Source organism: Syngnathus typhle, linkage group LG10 (genome assembly GCF_033458585.1).
Source record: "Syngnathus typhle isolate RoL2023-S1 ecotype Sweden linkage group LG10, RoL_Styp_1.0, whole genome shotgun sequence".
NCBI classification, from domain to species: Eukaryota; Metazoa; Chordata; class Actinopteri; order Syngnathiformes; family Syngnathidae; genus Syngnathus; species Syngnathus typhle.
The window spans coordinates 4,534,044-4,551,695 of NC_083747.1; the positions used below are offsets into that span (position 1 = coordinate 4,534,044).

Consider the following 17,652-nt stretch of genomic DNA (forward strand, 5'->3'; position numbering starts at 1 on the left):
GATAATGGAAAAAAATGTGGTCTGAAAGTACATTAACGTGAATACACGTTTAAAGTACGCACATGAAACAAGAAGAGGAAGTGCAATTAGCAACATTAGCTACTGCAGACAGAACATGCAAGTCACATGTTAAGACCATGGGGCCCAAAGTTTTCACAGCGTGCCCTCTATGCAAGTCTAAAAGTAAACATATGCATCACCTTGACGGCACAGATAAGGAGACATTGAGTACAATCGGTTGCACTCACGGGTGAATCACTGGACGAGCGGAACTGGATGTAAATAAAAGTGAAACCTTGACAGTGTTTTTATGAAATGACTACGCTATCACAATAGAAAGCGAGTCCAAGTGTTTAATTTGTAATAAGAAAATCAACATACACGATATTGTGTTAACAGTACAGTAAAATAAGCACGCGTCAGCATTTTACAATTTTTAATAAAATGAGAAGGCAATGTTGAGAAATTTCCTTATGGCTTTGATAATGCACTTAAGTGATGGTGGCAAAACTTGACCACACTTGGAAAATGCCTTTTCTAAAACAAAATACCGCAAACAAGACCTCAACATTTGGGGAGAAAACACACCTCCCTCATCCACAGCGAAATGTAGAAAAGCACAATTTAATAAAAGTAATGACTTTAAAAACCACCAGGAACACACATCGCGGCAAAGACGGGTTTTCAAACTGGTTTGATTGTTCCGCACCTTGCAGCTGAATTGTTTGGAAATGATGACATATGCATGAGCACGGGGAGCCCCGTGTGCGCATCATGTGAGTCTGGCGCGCTGCCAAAAATCAATATGTGCTGCTATGCAGGTACAGATGGTTGAACAAGGCCACAGTCAGACGTGGAGATGGTGTTGCATTCGGGATATACCGTATGACCTTGACCGGATTAGATGTGAAATGAAACGGCAGCCTTGTTACTTCTCTGACTGCGTAGCAAAAGGGAACCCTCGTCACCATCTGCGGGGTGTGCCGTTTTATTCTTATCTCATTTTTGCACACCTCTCCCTCAGGGGGGGGGCCTCGAAAGGAGGTTTCCCCATGTTGCCCTCAGCACTGAAATAGTCGTCAAAATAATCAAAAAGGGGGGGGGGTGGGGGCGGGGTTCCAGACATTGTTAACAGGAAGTCTGGTGTTTCTGGTCTTCAGTAAGAAACATTTGCGCGATTGCGAAAGTATCGAGTCTCTGAGCTTGTGTGATAGTCTGGTAAGTAAAGTTCAGCAGAAAGATAAAAGTTCACAGTCACGCCATATCAGGTGACAGGTCGAAGCCTACCAAGGTGAGTCATTGGAAAATAGAATCAAGTCCTGTAGCTCAAGCTCTTATTAACCTGACCCATTAGCGTCTGCGGTTGATGATCATACCGAGTCAAAGGCAAAAAAAAACATCTTCATGCATTTCCTGTATCATTTGCACCTCATTTATAGTCCTTTAAATCGCTAAAGCAAGCCAAACCAAAATGAAAAGACCTGCCGCTCAGTTGAAATCTCGGTCGGTGAAGATGAGAGGGGCTACGAGGGTCCACAGATACAGGCTGAGACCCAGCCAGCTGGAGCACACCTTCACCCACACGGCCGGCATGCTGCTCCGCATGGCTTGCGTGGTGGTGTCGGGTCTGTGAGAGGCAAAAGAACCGTTAAGTGAAACAAGTTCAAACATTTATGTACAAACATAGCGATTATATAAGTCAGAGGAGGCCTTTATCTGAAATTGGAGTGCATTTGCAAACTTCTTGTGCACCCTCTAGCGGACAGAACCGTAATGACAGTTTATTATCATTTCTAATTCTGGGCGCACATCAATTATTCGCATTTTTCCTCTCGTCTTGCCAGGACTCCCGAACCCCCCCACGAGCGGCCATCTGTTGGCGAATCATACTTACAGGTACCAGTTGGTGAGGGTCATCATGATGTACAGCGACGCCAGAGCCAGATGAAAGTGGAAGGCCGAGTAGTTATAAGTCACGCCGTCCTCCTCGTTATCCACGGCCCTGCGCACGCCGTCCTGGCCTAAGTTTTCTCCAGCCTCGCCGCCGCCCTCCTCCGTTTGCAGCAACTTGTTGACCTGAGTGTTGGTGGATGAACGCATGCTGGGAAACAAGGAAGAAAAAGTCCGATGAAATATAAATAGAATAGAAAATGTGTGCAGACGGCCCAACTCACCTAGCGTAGATGGTGCATAAGAAAAAGATGAGCAAGCCAACGACGCTCTGAGCATCCCACCATTGCAACTGGCCTGGTGGGGGCTCGCTGGAGGGTGAGGGGCTGCTGACATTCGACACTAGACTCAGTAGGCTGGGGTTACACTTGCGATCTGTGACATCACAACCGTAGAAGCACTTATTGAATTTCCCTACTTAGGAATTTACAATCTCAGCCTGCTGAAGAGTTCCCTGAGGTACACAAACTAATGCAACCATTAAATATAAGACACACGGGAGCTATAACCAGAAATATACTGACCAGAACTTAGCACAATGGCGTCTGTTGTAATATTAATCACAAATGACTGAAGTGTGAATGAGACATCATGAGACTCACTTGGATTGTTGGTTAGTGCGGACCAAGTCACGTACATGGTGTAGAGAGAGATGAGAGAAGCTTGCAGCAGGCCAGAGTAAGGCTGGGCTTCCTGCAAGTAACACGGCAAACGTATATTCCGCACTAAATTTTATGATGTGCAACAAGAGGACATTTAGAAAAAAAAACATTGAGTCTAAGAAACAGAGAAAAAAAAAAAAGACATTTTAGGTTGCGCTTTTAAAGGTTAAAATCTAGCATCAATGTTTTAAAATGTTAGTTACCTGAACTTTGGGGAGGATGGACACGATGGAGACGATGACACAGAAGATAAGATTGAGGCTGATGATGACCTTGTGCTCTGTGCAGTCATCTGATCGTGTGTAATAATGATAAAACAACACGATGGCGGTAAAAGCCAGGGCGTAGAACAAGAAGGTGAAAGACAGCAGGCCTGGCAATCACAAAAAAAACTGGGTCAATGTTTACAGAACATTTACAGCATTTATGGGAGACGTCAGGAATTAAATTGCAATACCTGCATACCAGCACTTGTTGTCGTTATTTTCAGCATTTCCTACCCACGCTTTGTTCCAGGAGTGCGCAAAGTCAATGAGGAGTATGAGTTGAATGATAATGAATAAAAGCGAGCCCAGTAGTCCAAAATAGTACCACACTGTGAAGCAAAAAATAAATAAACAGAGAAACCAGACACAGCTGTCAACAACTAAAAAATAGACTGCGAATAAATAAATGAATTTTGTTCGTACCGGTATGGAATACCGGATCAGTGATGAAAAAGGCTCCCACCATAATCCCAACTAGGATGAGAAATTTAAAGAACCAGAAACTGAAAGCAAACAAAAAACAGCCAAGAAAGCAGGATCGCTAAGTCAACAATGCAAACACATTTCCAGTCTGCTCGTCTTTTGTAAACATCTGATTATGAACAAATATTTTTTTCTATAAAAACACGACGTGCACAATTAACACATTAAAATTACAACATTCAGTGCAGCTGCCAAGGAAGAGTTTTGTTCTGTTTTTTTTCCCCAAGCGCTTGATGAGCCAAGCCACCAACAGGGGGCAGCAGTGCAACAACTCATTTTCAAAACCACTTTTTCCAAAACTGTTTACAAAGGATGGACTTTACTGTCATGACGAGCATTAGCACTCAGCAGACTTTAAGTCAAACAGTAGCAAACATTTGGAAACGGAGCAGATATGTATGTATATAATTCACAAAGCATGTGATATGATTGCAGAATTATGTGTGTCATAAAGGAACCAAAGTACAACAACCATCTGGGAATACAACATGATTGTCATGTGAACAGACTAATGGCTGATGTGCCGCTCTGGTAAGTAGATGTCACTCACAGTGCTTGTATATCACAAAATAGATTATTATATTGTAATAAAAAGTCATTACTAAATGTTTTAGCAGCTCGAAAGTAATGGTCAGTGATCTGATGACTTAAAATGGCTGGCTTTGAACAACTTAAAGTCACGTGACATGTGAAATATAAAGCAACATGTACCCGTTTTGCAAAGACGCACGCGGGTCTTTGCTGCTCCTGACACGAATCATGATGATGAAGAAGAGAAAGAAGAAGCAGGTCATTGCAAAGCAAATACGATATACAGATTTGTAGCCCACGATGACGTCGCAGTCAAACTGGTTTTCAAAGCCAGGTATAGTGCTTCCACCCTGGCAAAATCCCGGGATCTGAAAGAACCAAAAATTAAATCAACACGTTTAATCACAATACGCAAAACAACAAAACTTGGTCAGGGTTTTTTCGTAAAACTAATCGTCAACGGCTCACTTTGCGCAGTTGAGTTTCCATTCCGGGAAAGATCATGATGGCTGACACAAAGGTCCCGAGTAGCAAAAAGAAGCTGAAAACTAGGCGCGTGACAGTGGAGTTGTTGGAGGAGGGACAACAGCCACACAGCAGACATGGTGCAGAGCCACACAGACACGAAGCCTGCAAGATTGCAAAAGATATCAAATGGGAGACAACAGTTTATATTTGACACTTTAGGTCGATTATTAATCAAAACACAGCCCTGCTTGCATATAAACAATTGTGTTTGTATTGAAAAACAAGGAGAGGCTGAACATTTCAGTATAACCTAAATCCTTTGATTGACAGATTGTCATGACGAGTGATTTGTCAATGAGTATAAAAATGACGTCATTTTACAACCACTGAGATCGCCACAAGTAGGTCATTGATTGGAAGGGCGTTTTTTAATTATTGTCGCCATTGACAAAAGTTATGTCCGTTTTTAAACCGCAAACGAGAAAGGGTGTGGAGGGTCAGCTAAAATATTTAATGGCATACTGGTCAAAATATTATAAACTGGTGAAAGCGAACGCCTAGCGGCCCATATTGAGGGTCGACGAGAGCTAGCTTGTAAAGCTAACTTCCTGAATAATATGACGTCACACTTGCGTAGTTTTCAAATATAACTGTAACTAAGTATCCCATGTTAAGTATCTTGATAGACGCCAACACATCATTCCATATCTCGTTGCATATTTTCGTTGCTCATAAACTCGAAAGTTGGTCGTTTTTCCGTGGCGTCGCCAACTGCTTGTTTTGTTCCAAAGCCTCGACTAAATTTAGGCAAAACCATTCAAGAAAGACTACAAAATTGAAGGAAAATACTTACGCAGCTGGCTAACGAACATAGTGCCATACATGCTCCCATGGTGACGTCAAAATGTTGAGATTAGATGTATATTCGCTCAGCTTCCGTGTGCAAGCTGTCTGAAGACAAACAGGAATGTGGTTTTTGTTGGCTGGCAGATAAGTGCTCTACAAAACGTCGCCACCTAACGGCGTGAAGATTTACTGACTGAAATAAATGTTTTTAGTCGACTTGACATCTCATTTCCCATTTATTCTTAAAATTAATTTTCTCACCATGTTTCCCAAACTATCCATATAACTATCCATCCATTTTCTAAAGTGCTTGTGTTCATGGTATGCCACAGAGCTTCCTAATATGGTAAAAATGAGTAGAAACGTGATCATTGACATAAATCGACTTGTCCGTCGCTAAAATTTCAGATTATGGTCCATTGTGCCACTAATAAAAAAAAAAACATCTGAAGCCCTGTCATCTGCCTGCATAAAACCACAATATAACAACCACCACAAACAACAAGCACGCCCTGGATGAGTTCAGTAAAAACACAAAACGATAATAGGTATCAAAATATCATACTCACCAAGAGATACTGATTATTAATTCATTAGGGTGTGCAGATCGCTACAGACCTTTTTTTTCTAGATGATCTTTGACCAACCTCAGAGGACGCAAAAGTTGTTGATGCCCTCGAGTGCCAGAGTCTGGACCTGTAAGGATGAAATAGAAATCAGATTGGTTAAAGAAACAATCCCATGAAATTACTATTGACACACAAGCCTCAAGCAAAAGCTAATCAAATAATGAGTTAATCAATAGCATGAAAACATGAAGCTAAATGAATCTATCACATTTTAAACAGTTTTATTATAACAGGTGATGTCAGGGCTCTGAAAAACTAGTAGTGTTTTGTGTTTAAGAGTTTAGAAGTGAGGTTTTGGATGTGACGTCACCGTTGCCGTTGTTGTTTAGATTAGCGTCACAGGCGCTCTCTGATTGGTGGATTTCGACCAATCAACGTTAAAAGCTGAGAAGACGCCATGGATCCGATTTTGTGCGCGAGGCTGCTCAGTTGGCGGTTGACTCTCGACATTAACTTAAGAGCTGAAACATATTTGAGCACTTAAAACACCATTAGGTGAGAACAATGATCGTTTAAATTGTCCTTCATACCGCTCGCTAGTGTGTAAAGAAACTTCAAGAGTATTCTGGTAAAATTTACGACTTTTAAATCGAAGTCAACTTCAGGTAATATGTTATTTACACGTCATGGCGACAATGGAAAGTTGCACCTGGACCAAAACGCCATTTTAGATTTGATTTGCCCGTCTTAGTATATACTGTTCTATTTTAGTTTTAACTTTAAAATGCCCTTCACGCGCGTTTGTGAAAATGAATTTTGCTCAATTCTATCGCTTGCGTCTCATATGGGTAGTGTGTATGGCTCAGCAGGCCACAACTTGACTTTTTTCTTGTTCTTCTTCTTCCCCAAACACGAGGTCTTTGTTTTAGCGCATTTGCTGCACTCCGTCTACAGAAAAACAACATAACTAAGCATTAGTGGTGTTTGAATTTATGACTCATTTTAATAGCCATGTGCTTATCCTTTCAATTATGTACAGGCAGCCTCAGCTGAAATGGATCACGTTGCAGGTAAGTGCAATAAAATGAAAACTTTCGGCTGCAATCTGACAATGTTTGAAAGAATTACACTGAGCATATTTGGTTTAGGAATTCTCCAGCAACCTTGAATCATTCATTTGAATTTCCTCCCTCTAAATAAGTTGTTTAAATTCAACTTAATTTGTAATATGATAAATTGTACCTAGAGTTTCTCATGTGATTAGCATTGAGTCATTTGTGGATTTGTTAAACTTCTGATATGCAATATATTACCATCAAAACTAACTTAAAGTTCATGCCGTCATGTCCGACCCATGTGGTTTTACAGATATCCAAGTTAAGGAGCTGAGCAAGCGTAGTTCAGGGCACGCCTTTGAGCTCATCCTGAGACCTACCTCCCCTGATGCAAAAGTACAATTTCCACTGTCCCCTGTCCAAAAGAAAGAAATTTCACTGGATGAGATTATGAAGAAGCTGGAGGCTGCCGAGGAGAGACGCAAGGTATCTTCAACACGAGTAGTTCAAAGAGCTGGATAAACATTTGCTAAATCAACTAAAACGTATCACGATTAATTATTTGCATTGAACTTGACAGGCTCAATTGTATTTTGTCTTTCTCTAAGAACCACGAGGCTGAATTACTCAAAAATCTAGCAGAGAAACGAGAGCATGAGAAGGAAGTGATCCAGAGGGCCATTGATGAATGCGACAAATTCAGCCAGAACACCCTGGAGAAGCTCACTCAAAAAATGGTGGCTGCACAAGAGCGACACGGGGTATTTTCACAACCCAAATGAATATATAACAAATCAACTGAATACTGCAAAAGTGAAACAAAATGCCATTTGGACTTTTTGCCAGATCCATGAGGCTGAGGTGCTGAAAAATATCGCGGAGAAGAGAGAACGTGAGAAGGAAGTGCTCCAGAGGGCCTTTGATGAATGCTGCAACTTCAGCAAGACCACTCAGGAGAAGCTTACTCAGAAGATGCTTGCTGCAGAGGAGAGATACAAAGTAAGTTAAGAAACATGAATGGACTCAAACTTACCTACCTACTTAACTTTTGTCTTTGTCAGCGCCACGAGGCTGAAGTGCTGAAGCAATTGGCTGAGAAACGAGAGCGCGAGAGAGAAGTGCTCCAGAGGGCTTTGGATGATTGTAGCAATTTTAGCAAGAGAGCTGAGGAGAAGCTCAACCAGAAGATGGAAGCAAACCAAGAAAACCGCCAAGCGCGATTGGCTGCTCTCGATAAGAAACTCAAAGAGAAAGTATGTGTTGGTCTTGTCAATCTTTAAAGTTGCAGTTCAACTGAGACTCTCGAAAAACTAACTTTATCCTTTTGTTTTTAAACAGGAAAAGAAAATTGAAGAATCAAAGAAGACAAGGGAGTGAAGGGGGAAAACGAATTTATGAATGCCGACAGCCTCAAGGATAAGCTTTGCATTACAATTGTTTTAATAGTTGCAGCTGAATATTAGTGCCTCTCCAGTCCCTTTTGGCAGCTGATTACGCTGTATTGTTTGTGGTGCTAACTGTTTTTCTATTACTGGGCATTCCAATTAGTATAGTGGTCCATATGCAGCACTTGTTGTACGATTTATGGTTAAAGTTGCAGGCACTGTTCATTTCTTATTCATTCTTGGAAAACCTTTTTTTGTAATAAAGCATGATTACTAATAAATGCAAAGTGTTTTTATTTTTTTTTTGATATTTCTCCTGTAGTTTCACACTACTGACACCTAGTGGCAGACTCAGGAATGATAGAAAACTGAAAAATATTGAGTTCAAATAAATAGTAACATGCACATTTTATTAGCAAACTATAATACTCTGTCACGGTTAAGTATCAGTTAAATGGTTTCCTGGAATGCACTCCTACTTGCTCAGTAAAAAGTCTCGTAATAGTCTTAGCTCTGTCTAGACATGATCATGTGCTCAACTTTAATGACTTATTTTTGGGCGGCAGACAAACTGTACATATATACATACTTATGCATATTTACATTTTGAACAAAGAAGACCCAAACTTAAATCCGGTGACCTTGTGGGCAATTTTCAGATCACCTTGTCTAGCATGCCCAATCCATCTCTTTGGCAGATGGTCATTGAAAAAAGCGGTAAACGGCCCAACAGTTGACACCTAACCTGTTATTCAAAATGTTGCTGAGTGCTTAAAACCTGACAAGTTCACAAGTGTTCACAAGTTGTGTCGATGTTATTCTATTTTCTATTCTATGCATGTCTCAAAGCGCCTTTGCACAAAACTATTCGATTACCATCGTTGATTACTCATCGCCCTCTGCTCCACGTGCCCCCACTTGTATACCAGTCACGCTGCATGTATTATAGTTTAGTCACTGATCACTCTGAATGTTTCAAAATCCACAATGTCAACAGAAAAAAAACGGTTTCCCTGACTTGAACGAGGTCACAATGCAGATGTCTGACTCAGACAAACAATAGAGATGTTATTGAACGCCTAACACGAGAATGATAGATTGATTCCATGACAAAATGAGATCTTGTTGGCATCCAAGAAGGCAAACATGCTTGTTTCATATCTCATTTAGTAAAGAACATTATGGCCCAAGTGGCTTGTGGAATTAACCAAAATATAGGTGCAAGTAGTCTTAAGACAGTCTCAATTTGTTTGATTAAAGCAGTGCTTCTCAAATAGTGGGGCGCCTAACCCTGGGGAACAGGCTTCTTTTTTGGCAGTACTAGAATAAAGTGTAATTGCGAATCTTCACAGCAGGGGGCAGTGGCGCTCTCATAGTTACTTCTGTGACGTTTGCGACAGTGCAACATTTTACGACTTACAAGACAAGTTAGGATAGTCACGGTGGGGAGGGGGGGGCGCGAATAGTTTTCTTCTTGCTAGGGGGGGGGCGTAACAGAAAATAATTGAGAAGCACTGGGTTAAATAAAGGTTAACCTAAAAAAAAAAAAAAAAAAAAAAAAAAGTGAACCCTGAACTTTGAACCCGCGGTGACCCCGCGGTGACCCCTGGTGACCCCGCGGTGACCCCGTGGTGACCCCTGGGTGACCTTTGAACCCTGAACTTTCAACTCTAGTTAAAAATCAAAAATGTGCACATGACCCCGTGAACTTTGAACCGACCTTTGACCCCTGGGTGAACTTTGAACCGACCTTTGACCCCTGGGTGAACTTTGAACCGTAAACTTTGACCTTTGACCCCTAGCTAATTACGGTTTTTTTTTTTTTTTTAAACCGGCATAGCAGAACGATCCATGGTCTTCAGATGCCGCGCTGTCGCCATCTCCTGGTCAGTTAGTGAAATGCTTTTGCTGATGTTTTTTTTTCTCTCAATTAAAACAAATCAATTAGCCAGTTGGTTTTCTTTATTTAATATCTATTATCAGACAAAACCAAATTGTGAATCAGTCACCTAGGCTATAGCAGAACAAACAATCCATGGTCTTCAGTTGCCACGCTGTCGCCATCTCCTGGTCAGCTAGTGAAATGCTTTTGCTGTTTTTTTTCCCTCTCAATTAAAACAAATCAATCAGCCAGTTGGCTTTCTTTATTTAATATCTGATATCAGACAAAACCAAATTGTGAATCAGTCACCTAGGCTATAGCAGAACAAACAATCCATGGTCTTCAGATGCCACGCTGTCGCCATCTCCTGGTCAGCTAGTGAAATGCTTTTGCTGTTTTTTTTCCCTCTCAATTAAAACAAATCAATCAGCCAGTTGGTTTTCTATATTTAATATCTGACATCAGACAAAACCAAATTGTGAATCAGTCACCTAGGCTATAGCAGAACAAACAATCCATGGTCTTCAGATGCCACGCTGTCGCCATCTCCTGGTCAGCTAGTGAAATGCTTTTGCTGTTTTTTTTTCCTCTCAATTAAAACAAATCAATCAGCCAGTTGGTTTTCTTTATTTAATCTCTGATATCAGACAAAACCAAATTGTGAATCAGTCACCTAGGCCAGTGCTTCTCAAATAATAATAATAATAATACATTCAATTTATATAGCGCTTTTCAATAACCCAAAGACGCTTTACATGGAATAAGAAAAAAAAAGAGTGGACGGGGGGGGGGGGGGGGGGAGAGACAGTAGGTTGTAGTTAACAGGACATCGGTCAGCAGTGCAAAGGGGATGGATAGAGGAGCAGGAGGGGCGGGAGCGGAGGTTGTTAAGGTTGCCAGTACGGGAGGTGAGGGTGACGGGGGGTTGGTAGTCCAAAAAGAGAAGATGGGTGAGCCATCAGAGAAATGCCGGACAGATGTAGCGGCGACGGCGAAGGATCCCAGCCTCGTGTGGAAGGAGCAGTGGACCAGGTGGTGATGCCAGTCGACCTCGACTGCACCCGCTCGAACGGCAGGCCCCAACGCACCACGGCGGCACACAGCAGAGCCACGGTTGGCGAGCCCGCAGGGAGTGGAGCCCGTCCCACGCGGACGCCGGACGGAAGGCCAGAGAACCGGGCCAGAGCTGCCGTCGAGTCCGCAGCAGGCGGCCACAGGCTCCGAGTCGGGAGGCAGGAGGGTCTGGTGGTGGTTTTGTCCAGTTGGCTGTTGGCTAGCTGGCTAACGTAGTTGGTAGAGGAGACAGATAGGTGAGAGCGGAGCTGCGGGGAAGCGAGGTGGACGGAAGACAACACGAGAAAATAAAAGAAGAGACGGGTGGACTGAAAACGGGAAAACGAAAAACAAGTAACGGACACGGTCGCGGTGCTATTCCTGGGGGGGCGCGTGTGACCCTGGGCAACAGGCTTTTTTTTTTGGCAGTACTAGAATAAAGTGTAATTGCGCGTTTACTACAGCAGGGGGCAGTGGCGCTCTCATTGTTACTTCTGTCACGTTTGCGACAGTGCAACATTTTACGACTTACAAGACAAGTTAGGATAGTCACGGTGGGGAGGGGGGGCGCGAATAGTTTTCTTCTTGCTGGGGGGGGGGGGCGTAACAGAAAATAATTGAGAAGCACTGGATTAAAGCAACATTGTTATTGAACTTTGACCTCTAAATATTTTCTCAATCTTTTTTTACAGACGACATACTTAAATAAATGGAGGGGAAAAAATACTTTACAAAAGACAAAAGAGTTCAACTTGATAGGGCAATACAGAAATCCACGCAAGTACGGGAAGAAAAAGCAAATTCCACATGGGGAGATTGGAACCTAAGAACTATGAGGCAATCACCACAAATTAATTGAAGTCAAATTTCTTCTAACATTACATTTTGGTGATATTCTACACTTGATTACTTTTCACATGATGGAAATGTGTCATCCAAGTGGCACATCTTATGACTGTGGCAAACCGTCCCTGTGGTGTGGGTTGATTTTCCGGATAACAGCTCTCATTGGCTGAAACGAAGGAAGAAGCCCAACTCTGTCTTCTGATTGGTTGTAAGAGCTGTCTGTCAAAAGACCTTGCCATCCTCTTGGAGTCTGCGCCCTAACCGCCGAGCACCGTTCCAGCCACGGCCATCCTCCATCCGTGTAACTCGTCGTACAATGTTTTTAAAAATTTATCAAGCAGCCAGTCCTTCGTCGTCTGCAGATTCTTTGGATTGATACCACCATTTTCAGGTATGTGACTCTTTGCGGGTTGCTATCATTACTTCAGATGATAAAAAGCGATTTCCGCCTCGAGCACGAAAACCCACAAGTGAATGGTGATCAGTAATTCCACACTAAACGCCCTATCGCCTTTGTGTGATGCGCACGGGGAGTGGAATAAAACACCCTTGCTGGGATTAAATGTAGATTAAAAAAAGAAAGAAAAGCATTTTAGATTTACAGACGTCTACCAGGTGCACGATTTGGTGGATAGCATATACAATGAGTGCAACAGGGCCGCCTCGTTGTACAGTGCAACAATGGTGTTTGTATAATTGCCGATTATTTATCCTTAATTATAAATCAAACGTACACAATCACGTACACAACCTTTGCTGGGGGAAAAGGGTGTGGACCTCGGATAGTCATTGTTACGTAATCTCCCCCCCCCCATTCACTACTGTATGCACATGCGCGCGCGCGCCCGCGTGGAAAAATTCACGAGACTTGTCTAACAGGTCCTTTAGTAAATAGTCCTTGATATTCTAATTTGGTTACTGTATTCATGAAAATTAGATTTCGGAATATTTATCAGCTTCATACCCACAATGACCCTGATTTTTTTTTTTGACTTGCTTCAAAATACATTATTGAAGATAATTATTAATAAAAATGAAATGACAGAACTATTTAGTACTCAGTTGTGGGCATATAGAATCAAGCTGTCTTTCTGAATCTGTAGTCTTTTTTTTTTTTTTTTTGAGGGGGGGGGGGGGGGGTTAGTACAATGGCTACCCAGTGATGGTGTCAGCTTAACATCTGTTGGGACAGAATTGGATTCTGGCTCTGGTGGTTGTAGGAATGTGAAGGTATAACAAGTTGCAACATAAAGTAGCCACCATTGTTTAGGTTTGCGGCTCGGCCTTGCAAATTGAGTCACAGTAACACATTTCAGAAATGTGGTTTTGGCTATTAGACGATTAAATCAGCCATGTGGGCCCCCGTTAAGTATTAAAACATTTTTTTGTGAGAAATTAGTGATTTTATTAGCATATTGAACTATCAATTGAACATAGTGTGCTATGGATTAGAGTAAAATATGATTTATCTTTATATTATCATTTATTAATTTTGTTGTCAATATTTTCCATGACTTCTGATTTCCAACTCAGTTTGTTAAAAATATCTAGTAAAAAATGAATGCTAATGAATACATTTACCATTATTACATTTATTTAATGGTAAGTAATAATGTTCAGTACCACTTTGTTTCGTCAGATACCCGCAGTCATCCATACCAATCCCAAAAACCGATGACAAATTATTTAAAAAAATTGAATGAAATGGCAATTTTCTATTCATCTAATTTCTAGTCCCTAATCATAAAATGGCTGTTGATAGTACCGATACCTTGAAATAAGACTGGTCGTGGCACCTTCGGTACTCGTTATGCCTAATCTTCACTATACTAAACTCTATCCTCTTCCTCTCCCTCCCCCTCATCTCCCTGCTTGCAGTTTGCCATGGCGACGGTGGTGATGGAGCAGATCGGCCGCCTGTTCATCAACGCCCAGCAGTTGCGTCAGATCCCTCAGCTGCTCGAGTCGGCCTTCCCCACACTGCCTTGCACGGTCAAGGTGTCCGACGTTCCCTGGGTGTTCCAAGAGCGTCACATCCTCACCGGCTACAGGCAGCCGGACCACAGCTGGCGCTACTACTTCCTCACCCTCTTCCAAAGGCACAACGAGACCATCAACGTATGGACCCACCTACTGGCCGCCCTCATCATCTTAGTGAAATGGCAGGAGATCTCACAGACGGTTGATTTTTTGCGAGACCCCCACGCTCAACCCCTCTTCATCATCCTCCTCACCTCCTTCACCTACCTCTCCTTCAGCGCCCTGGCTCATCTCTTGTCCGCCAAATCCGAGCTCTCTCACTACACCTTCTACTTCCTCGATTACGTGGGCGTGGCCGTCTACCAGTACGGCAGCGCGTTGACACACTACTACTACGTCATCGAAGAAGCTTGGCACGCAAGAGTGCAAGGGCTCTTTTTACCCGCCGCTGCTTTCTTAGCCTGGCTCACGTGCTTCGGCTGCTGTTACGGCAAATACGCCAGTCCGACCGTGCCCAAGCTTACCCACAAGCTTTTCCAAGTGGTGCCGTCGGCTTTGGCTTACTGTTTGGACATCAGTCCTGTGGTTCACCGCATCTACGCGAGCTACCAGGAAGGTTGTTCCGACCTGGTGGTAGTCTACCACCTCTACCAAGTGCTATTCTTTCTCATCGGCGCCTACTTTTTCTCCTGCCCCCACCCGGAGAGCTGGTTCCCGGGGAAGTGTGACTTCATCGGGCAGGGCCACCAGATCTTTCACGTGTTTGTCATGTTCAGCACCCTGGTGCAGATCGAAGCGTTGCGGATAGACTTCGGCGAACGGCGGCCGCTCTACGAACGACTCCACGGCGATTTGGCTCACGACGCCGTGGCGCTCTTTATCTTTACCACCTGCTGTAGTGCGCTCACTGCTTTTTACGTGCGCAAACGTGTGCATGCTTCTCTTCATGAAAAATTCGCTTAAATGCAATGTTATATCTCGCAGGGGTGTCAAACTCATTTTTGTTCAGGGCCATATTGTAGTTCTGGTTTCCCATTATGATTCTGAACCCGTATACAGTCATTGTAATTTTTAATCACGTATATAAAACAGAATCCAGTAAACAAAAAGTTGTTGGGTTTATTTTGAAAGGGAGATTAAATGACTGCATTGTCTCAATGTTATTAAAAGGGAACATAAATTGTCGGTATATTTTACGAATATATACATGAAGTCAGAGCACATGATTTGTAATTGTAAGTCATTTAAAATGATGTGGTGGCACTGGCGGAAGTAGAGGAGGGGATGCAGGAGCACTGCCCCCCCAAATTTGCTTGGACCCCCTAGGTGCCAGGCAAAATGATTGACTTTTGGGCATTTTTTTAATTTACCCTGGACTTTTTCTCTAGGGAATTTATAATTAATCGTTATCGGCATTTTATTTTAAGAAATTTAACCTCCTCAAGAAACCCCCCACCCCCCCCAGTTCTGTGAATGCGGTCCAGATATGGCCCCCGGACCTCGAGTATGACACCTGCGCTTCACCGTGACCAGCAATTCTATTGTAATTTGTTATTTTGTAACGGTGACTTCCTTGTGTAATCTGCCAAACCACAGTGAACAGTTTACAGCCCATTTAGTCGTCAGCAAGGGGGATAGTTGAATCCCACAGCCGCACATTTCATTGTATTTATTTTCTTCCCAGTATCTTGTTGACGTTTTTATGCTCGCAACAGTTCTTAAAATGAAGTCTCAACATAACGCTCATTTGTTTTTCTCAACGATTCAATGCTATTGTAGAGACTGATTAAAGGAACCTGATTGTTTTGCTTATAAAGTCTTATAATGTATTATGAACAATTGGAGGCATGTTGATTGTCTGCAACTGTGTTTTAAGTTGGAGTGTTTTCATTCCCATTCCAAAATGCACGTTTTTGCTAACTGTACAAAAAAAAACCTCTAAGTCTGATTTATAGTTTATGCAGACCAATAACATATTGAAGCTCCTCTATATTTTTTTTAAATATTTTTTTTCTTATCCTATTTTATTCTGTCTTTCTTTTTGTATTTTCTAATGATAATCATGCCAAACAAAAACAAGATGACATAAAATTACATTTTTGTTTGGGAGATTACATTTCTCAAAGTGCTATAAGTTCAGCTTTTGCCTTTTCACATTCCACGGCGTTGCGGCTTGTATGTGCACTATGCTCTGCTTTTGATATGATTTTCTTTTTGTATGATGAAATTGTACAGTACGTGCCTCTAGCATGTCTATCCCTATATAATGCAGATGTTCTGGTGTGACAGCTTTTTCTGCACTGTAAGTGTTGCTTTCCTTCTGAAAACCGAACATTTATCACTTTGCTTTCCGCCTAATAGCACTCTGATATTTATATCTTTTCAGAAGAAACACACCACATTTTGATTTTTTTGCTGCGTGCTTTCAAATGTTTCAATGTCTTCATGCTTAACAGATTATAAAGAGATAAATATTTTGTTCCTATTGGTGCACTTTTGCCCTGAAGTTTGTTTTGGCTCTAGTCACAGTTATGGTTTACTGTTTTAAAATGTTAATCTCAGAAAACTAATTTCATTCATCACAGCATTCTCTGCTCTTGGTGTTTTATGAATGTGTGTTTTTTTTTCAATAATGATGAAAGATATTTTCAGACATGACTTAAATGATGTCCTGACAGAAGCGCATGTGGTGAGTTTAATTGAAAATCCTTTGAGTCGTTACGCACTGCCTGAATCAACACTGTACTTACTGTGGCTGACCACGATGTTAACATGCATGACGCCCCCCCCCCTCTAAATACTATTATTGTAGGTATTTTATTGTGTTGAAATTTAACATTGAGTAACCCGGGAAGGGGTGGGGGGGCTGATCTAAGTCATACGTGGGAATATTTTATATGTTTGAATCAATTATTAATTTCAATTGAAAATATTTTCTCCACAAATGACAACATTTAGGTCAATTTTGTTTTTGTACCAGTGTTTTTTGAGTAATAAGCAAATTTGTGAACAGTATTTTTCTCTGCAATTGACACCTTGTCACCTATTATCTAAATTGCATGTTGTGAAAAAGAAGAACTGGAACGTGGGCAGCTATGTGTTAAAAGTGAATGTGTTAACAAAGCCTCTAATGACGCCACCCAGGTTTGCCTTCATTATAGAAAGCAGGGTGAGAAAGGGCCAGAATGTCTTGCCTCTTGACTGTGACTGGCTGTACTAATGTTTATAAGAATTAAAGTGTTGCATTAACTTAAATCTTACCAGATTGTCATCTTGTCTCATTTTAGCTTTACAATTTGAAAACATAAACAAAGAAGGTGAAAGTGTAATGATAAAGAGGAAGATAGGTAGGGAGCACGTGATTAAACGCGGACAGCTGATTGGCCGAAAGACGTCACGGCGTAAATACAGTAAGAACCTCAGTTAAACTATACTAAATTCCTATTTATTTACGTGTAAATTCCGTATAACAATTTGAACAGCACAAAGCTATTTTCTAACTCCTATTAGATTCTTTAAGAAAAAAAACAAAACAAGCACATTTGGTAGACTCCTGTTTGGTTGGCGCATGGTGGCCATTCGCCTTACTACCACCAGAGGGCAGCATTGTAATTTAGTATAATTCAAAACAAGGAAACATGATTGAAAAAAAAATAAAAAATCAACGTGTTCCCCC

At 41.7% G+C, this 17,652-nt stretch overlaps 3 protein-coding genes across 3 annotated transcripts; 2 read left to right on the top strand and 1 right to left on the bottom strand.

The window, feature by feature from the left end:
- Nucleotides 1–339: 339 nt before the first annotated feature.
- On the bottom strand, nt 340–5,374 carry serinc2l (serine incorporator 2, like). Its single transcript, XM_061288817.1, has 10 exons — nt 5,214–5,374; nt 4,361–4,522; nt 4,073–4,260; nt 3,302–3,381; nt 3,070–3,207; nt 2,816–2,985; nt 2,553–2,643; nt 2,175–2,325; nt 1,895–2,101; nt 340–1,627 (listed from the first exon to the last, which is right to left on the bottom strand). The coding sequence occupies exons 1-10, from the start codon at nt 5,250–5,252 to the stop codon at nt 1,489–1,491; spliced, it is 1,365 nt and encodes a 454-aa protein (XP_061144801.1). The 5' UTR covers nt 5,253–5,374; the 3' UTR covers nt 340–1,488.
- An 826-nt stretch (nt 5,375–6,200) lies between these two features.
- On the top strand, nt 6,201–8,496 carry stmn1b (stathmin 1b). Its single transcript, XM_061288900.1, has 7 exons — nt 6,201–6,330; nt 6,815–6,845; nt 7,144–7,316; nt 7,439–7,591; nt 7,677–7,829; nt 7,892–8,083; nt 8,169–8,496. Exons 2-7 carry the CDS (start codon nt 6,830–6,832, stop codon nt 8,205–8,207), a joined length of 726 nt encoding a protein of 241 aa, XP_061144884.1. The 5' UTR covers nt 6,201–6,330; nt 6,815–6,829; the 3' UTR covers nt 8,208–8,496.
- A 3,711-nt stretch (nt 8,497–12,207) lies between these two features.
- On the top strand, nt 12,208–17,236 carry paqr7b (progestin and adipoQ receptor family member VII, b). The gene is made up of 2 exons (XM_061288864.1): nt 12,208–12,387; nt 13,875–17,236. The coding sequence occupies exon 2, from the start codon at nt 13,881–13,883 to the stop codon at nt 14,937–14,939; it is 1,059 nt and encodes a 352-aa protein (XP_061144848.1). The 5' UTR covers nt 12,208–12,387; nt 13,875–13,880; the 3' UTR covers nt 14,940–17,236.
- The last annotated feature ends 416 nt before the right edge of the window (nt 17,237–17,652 follow it).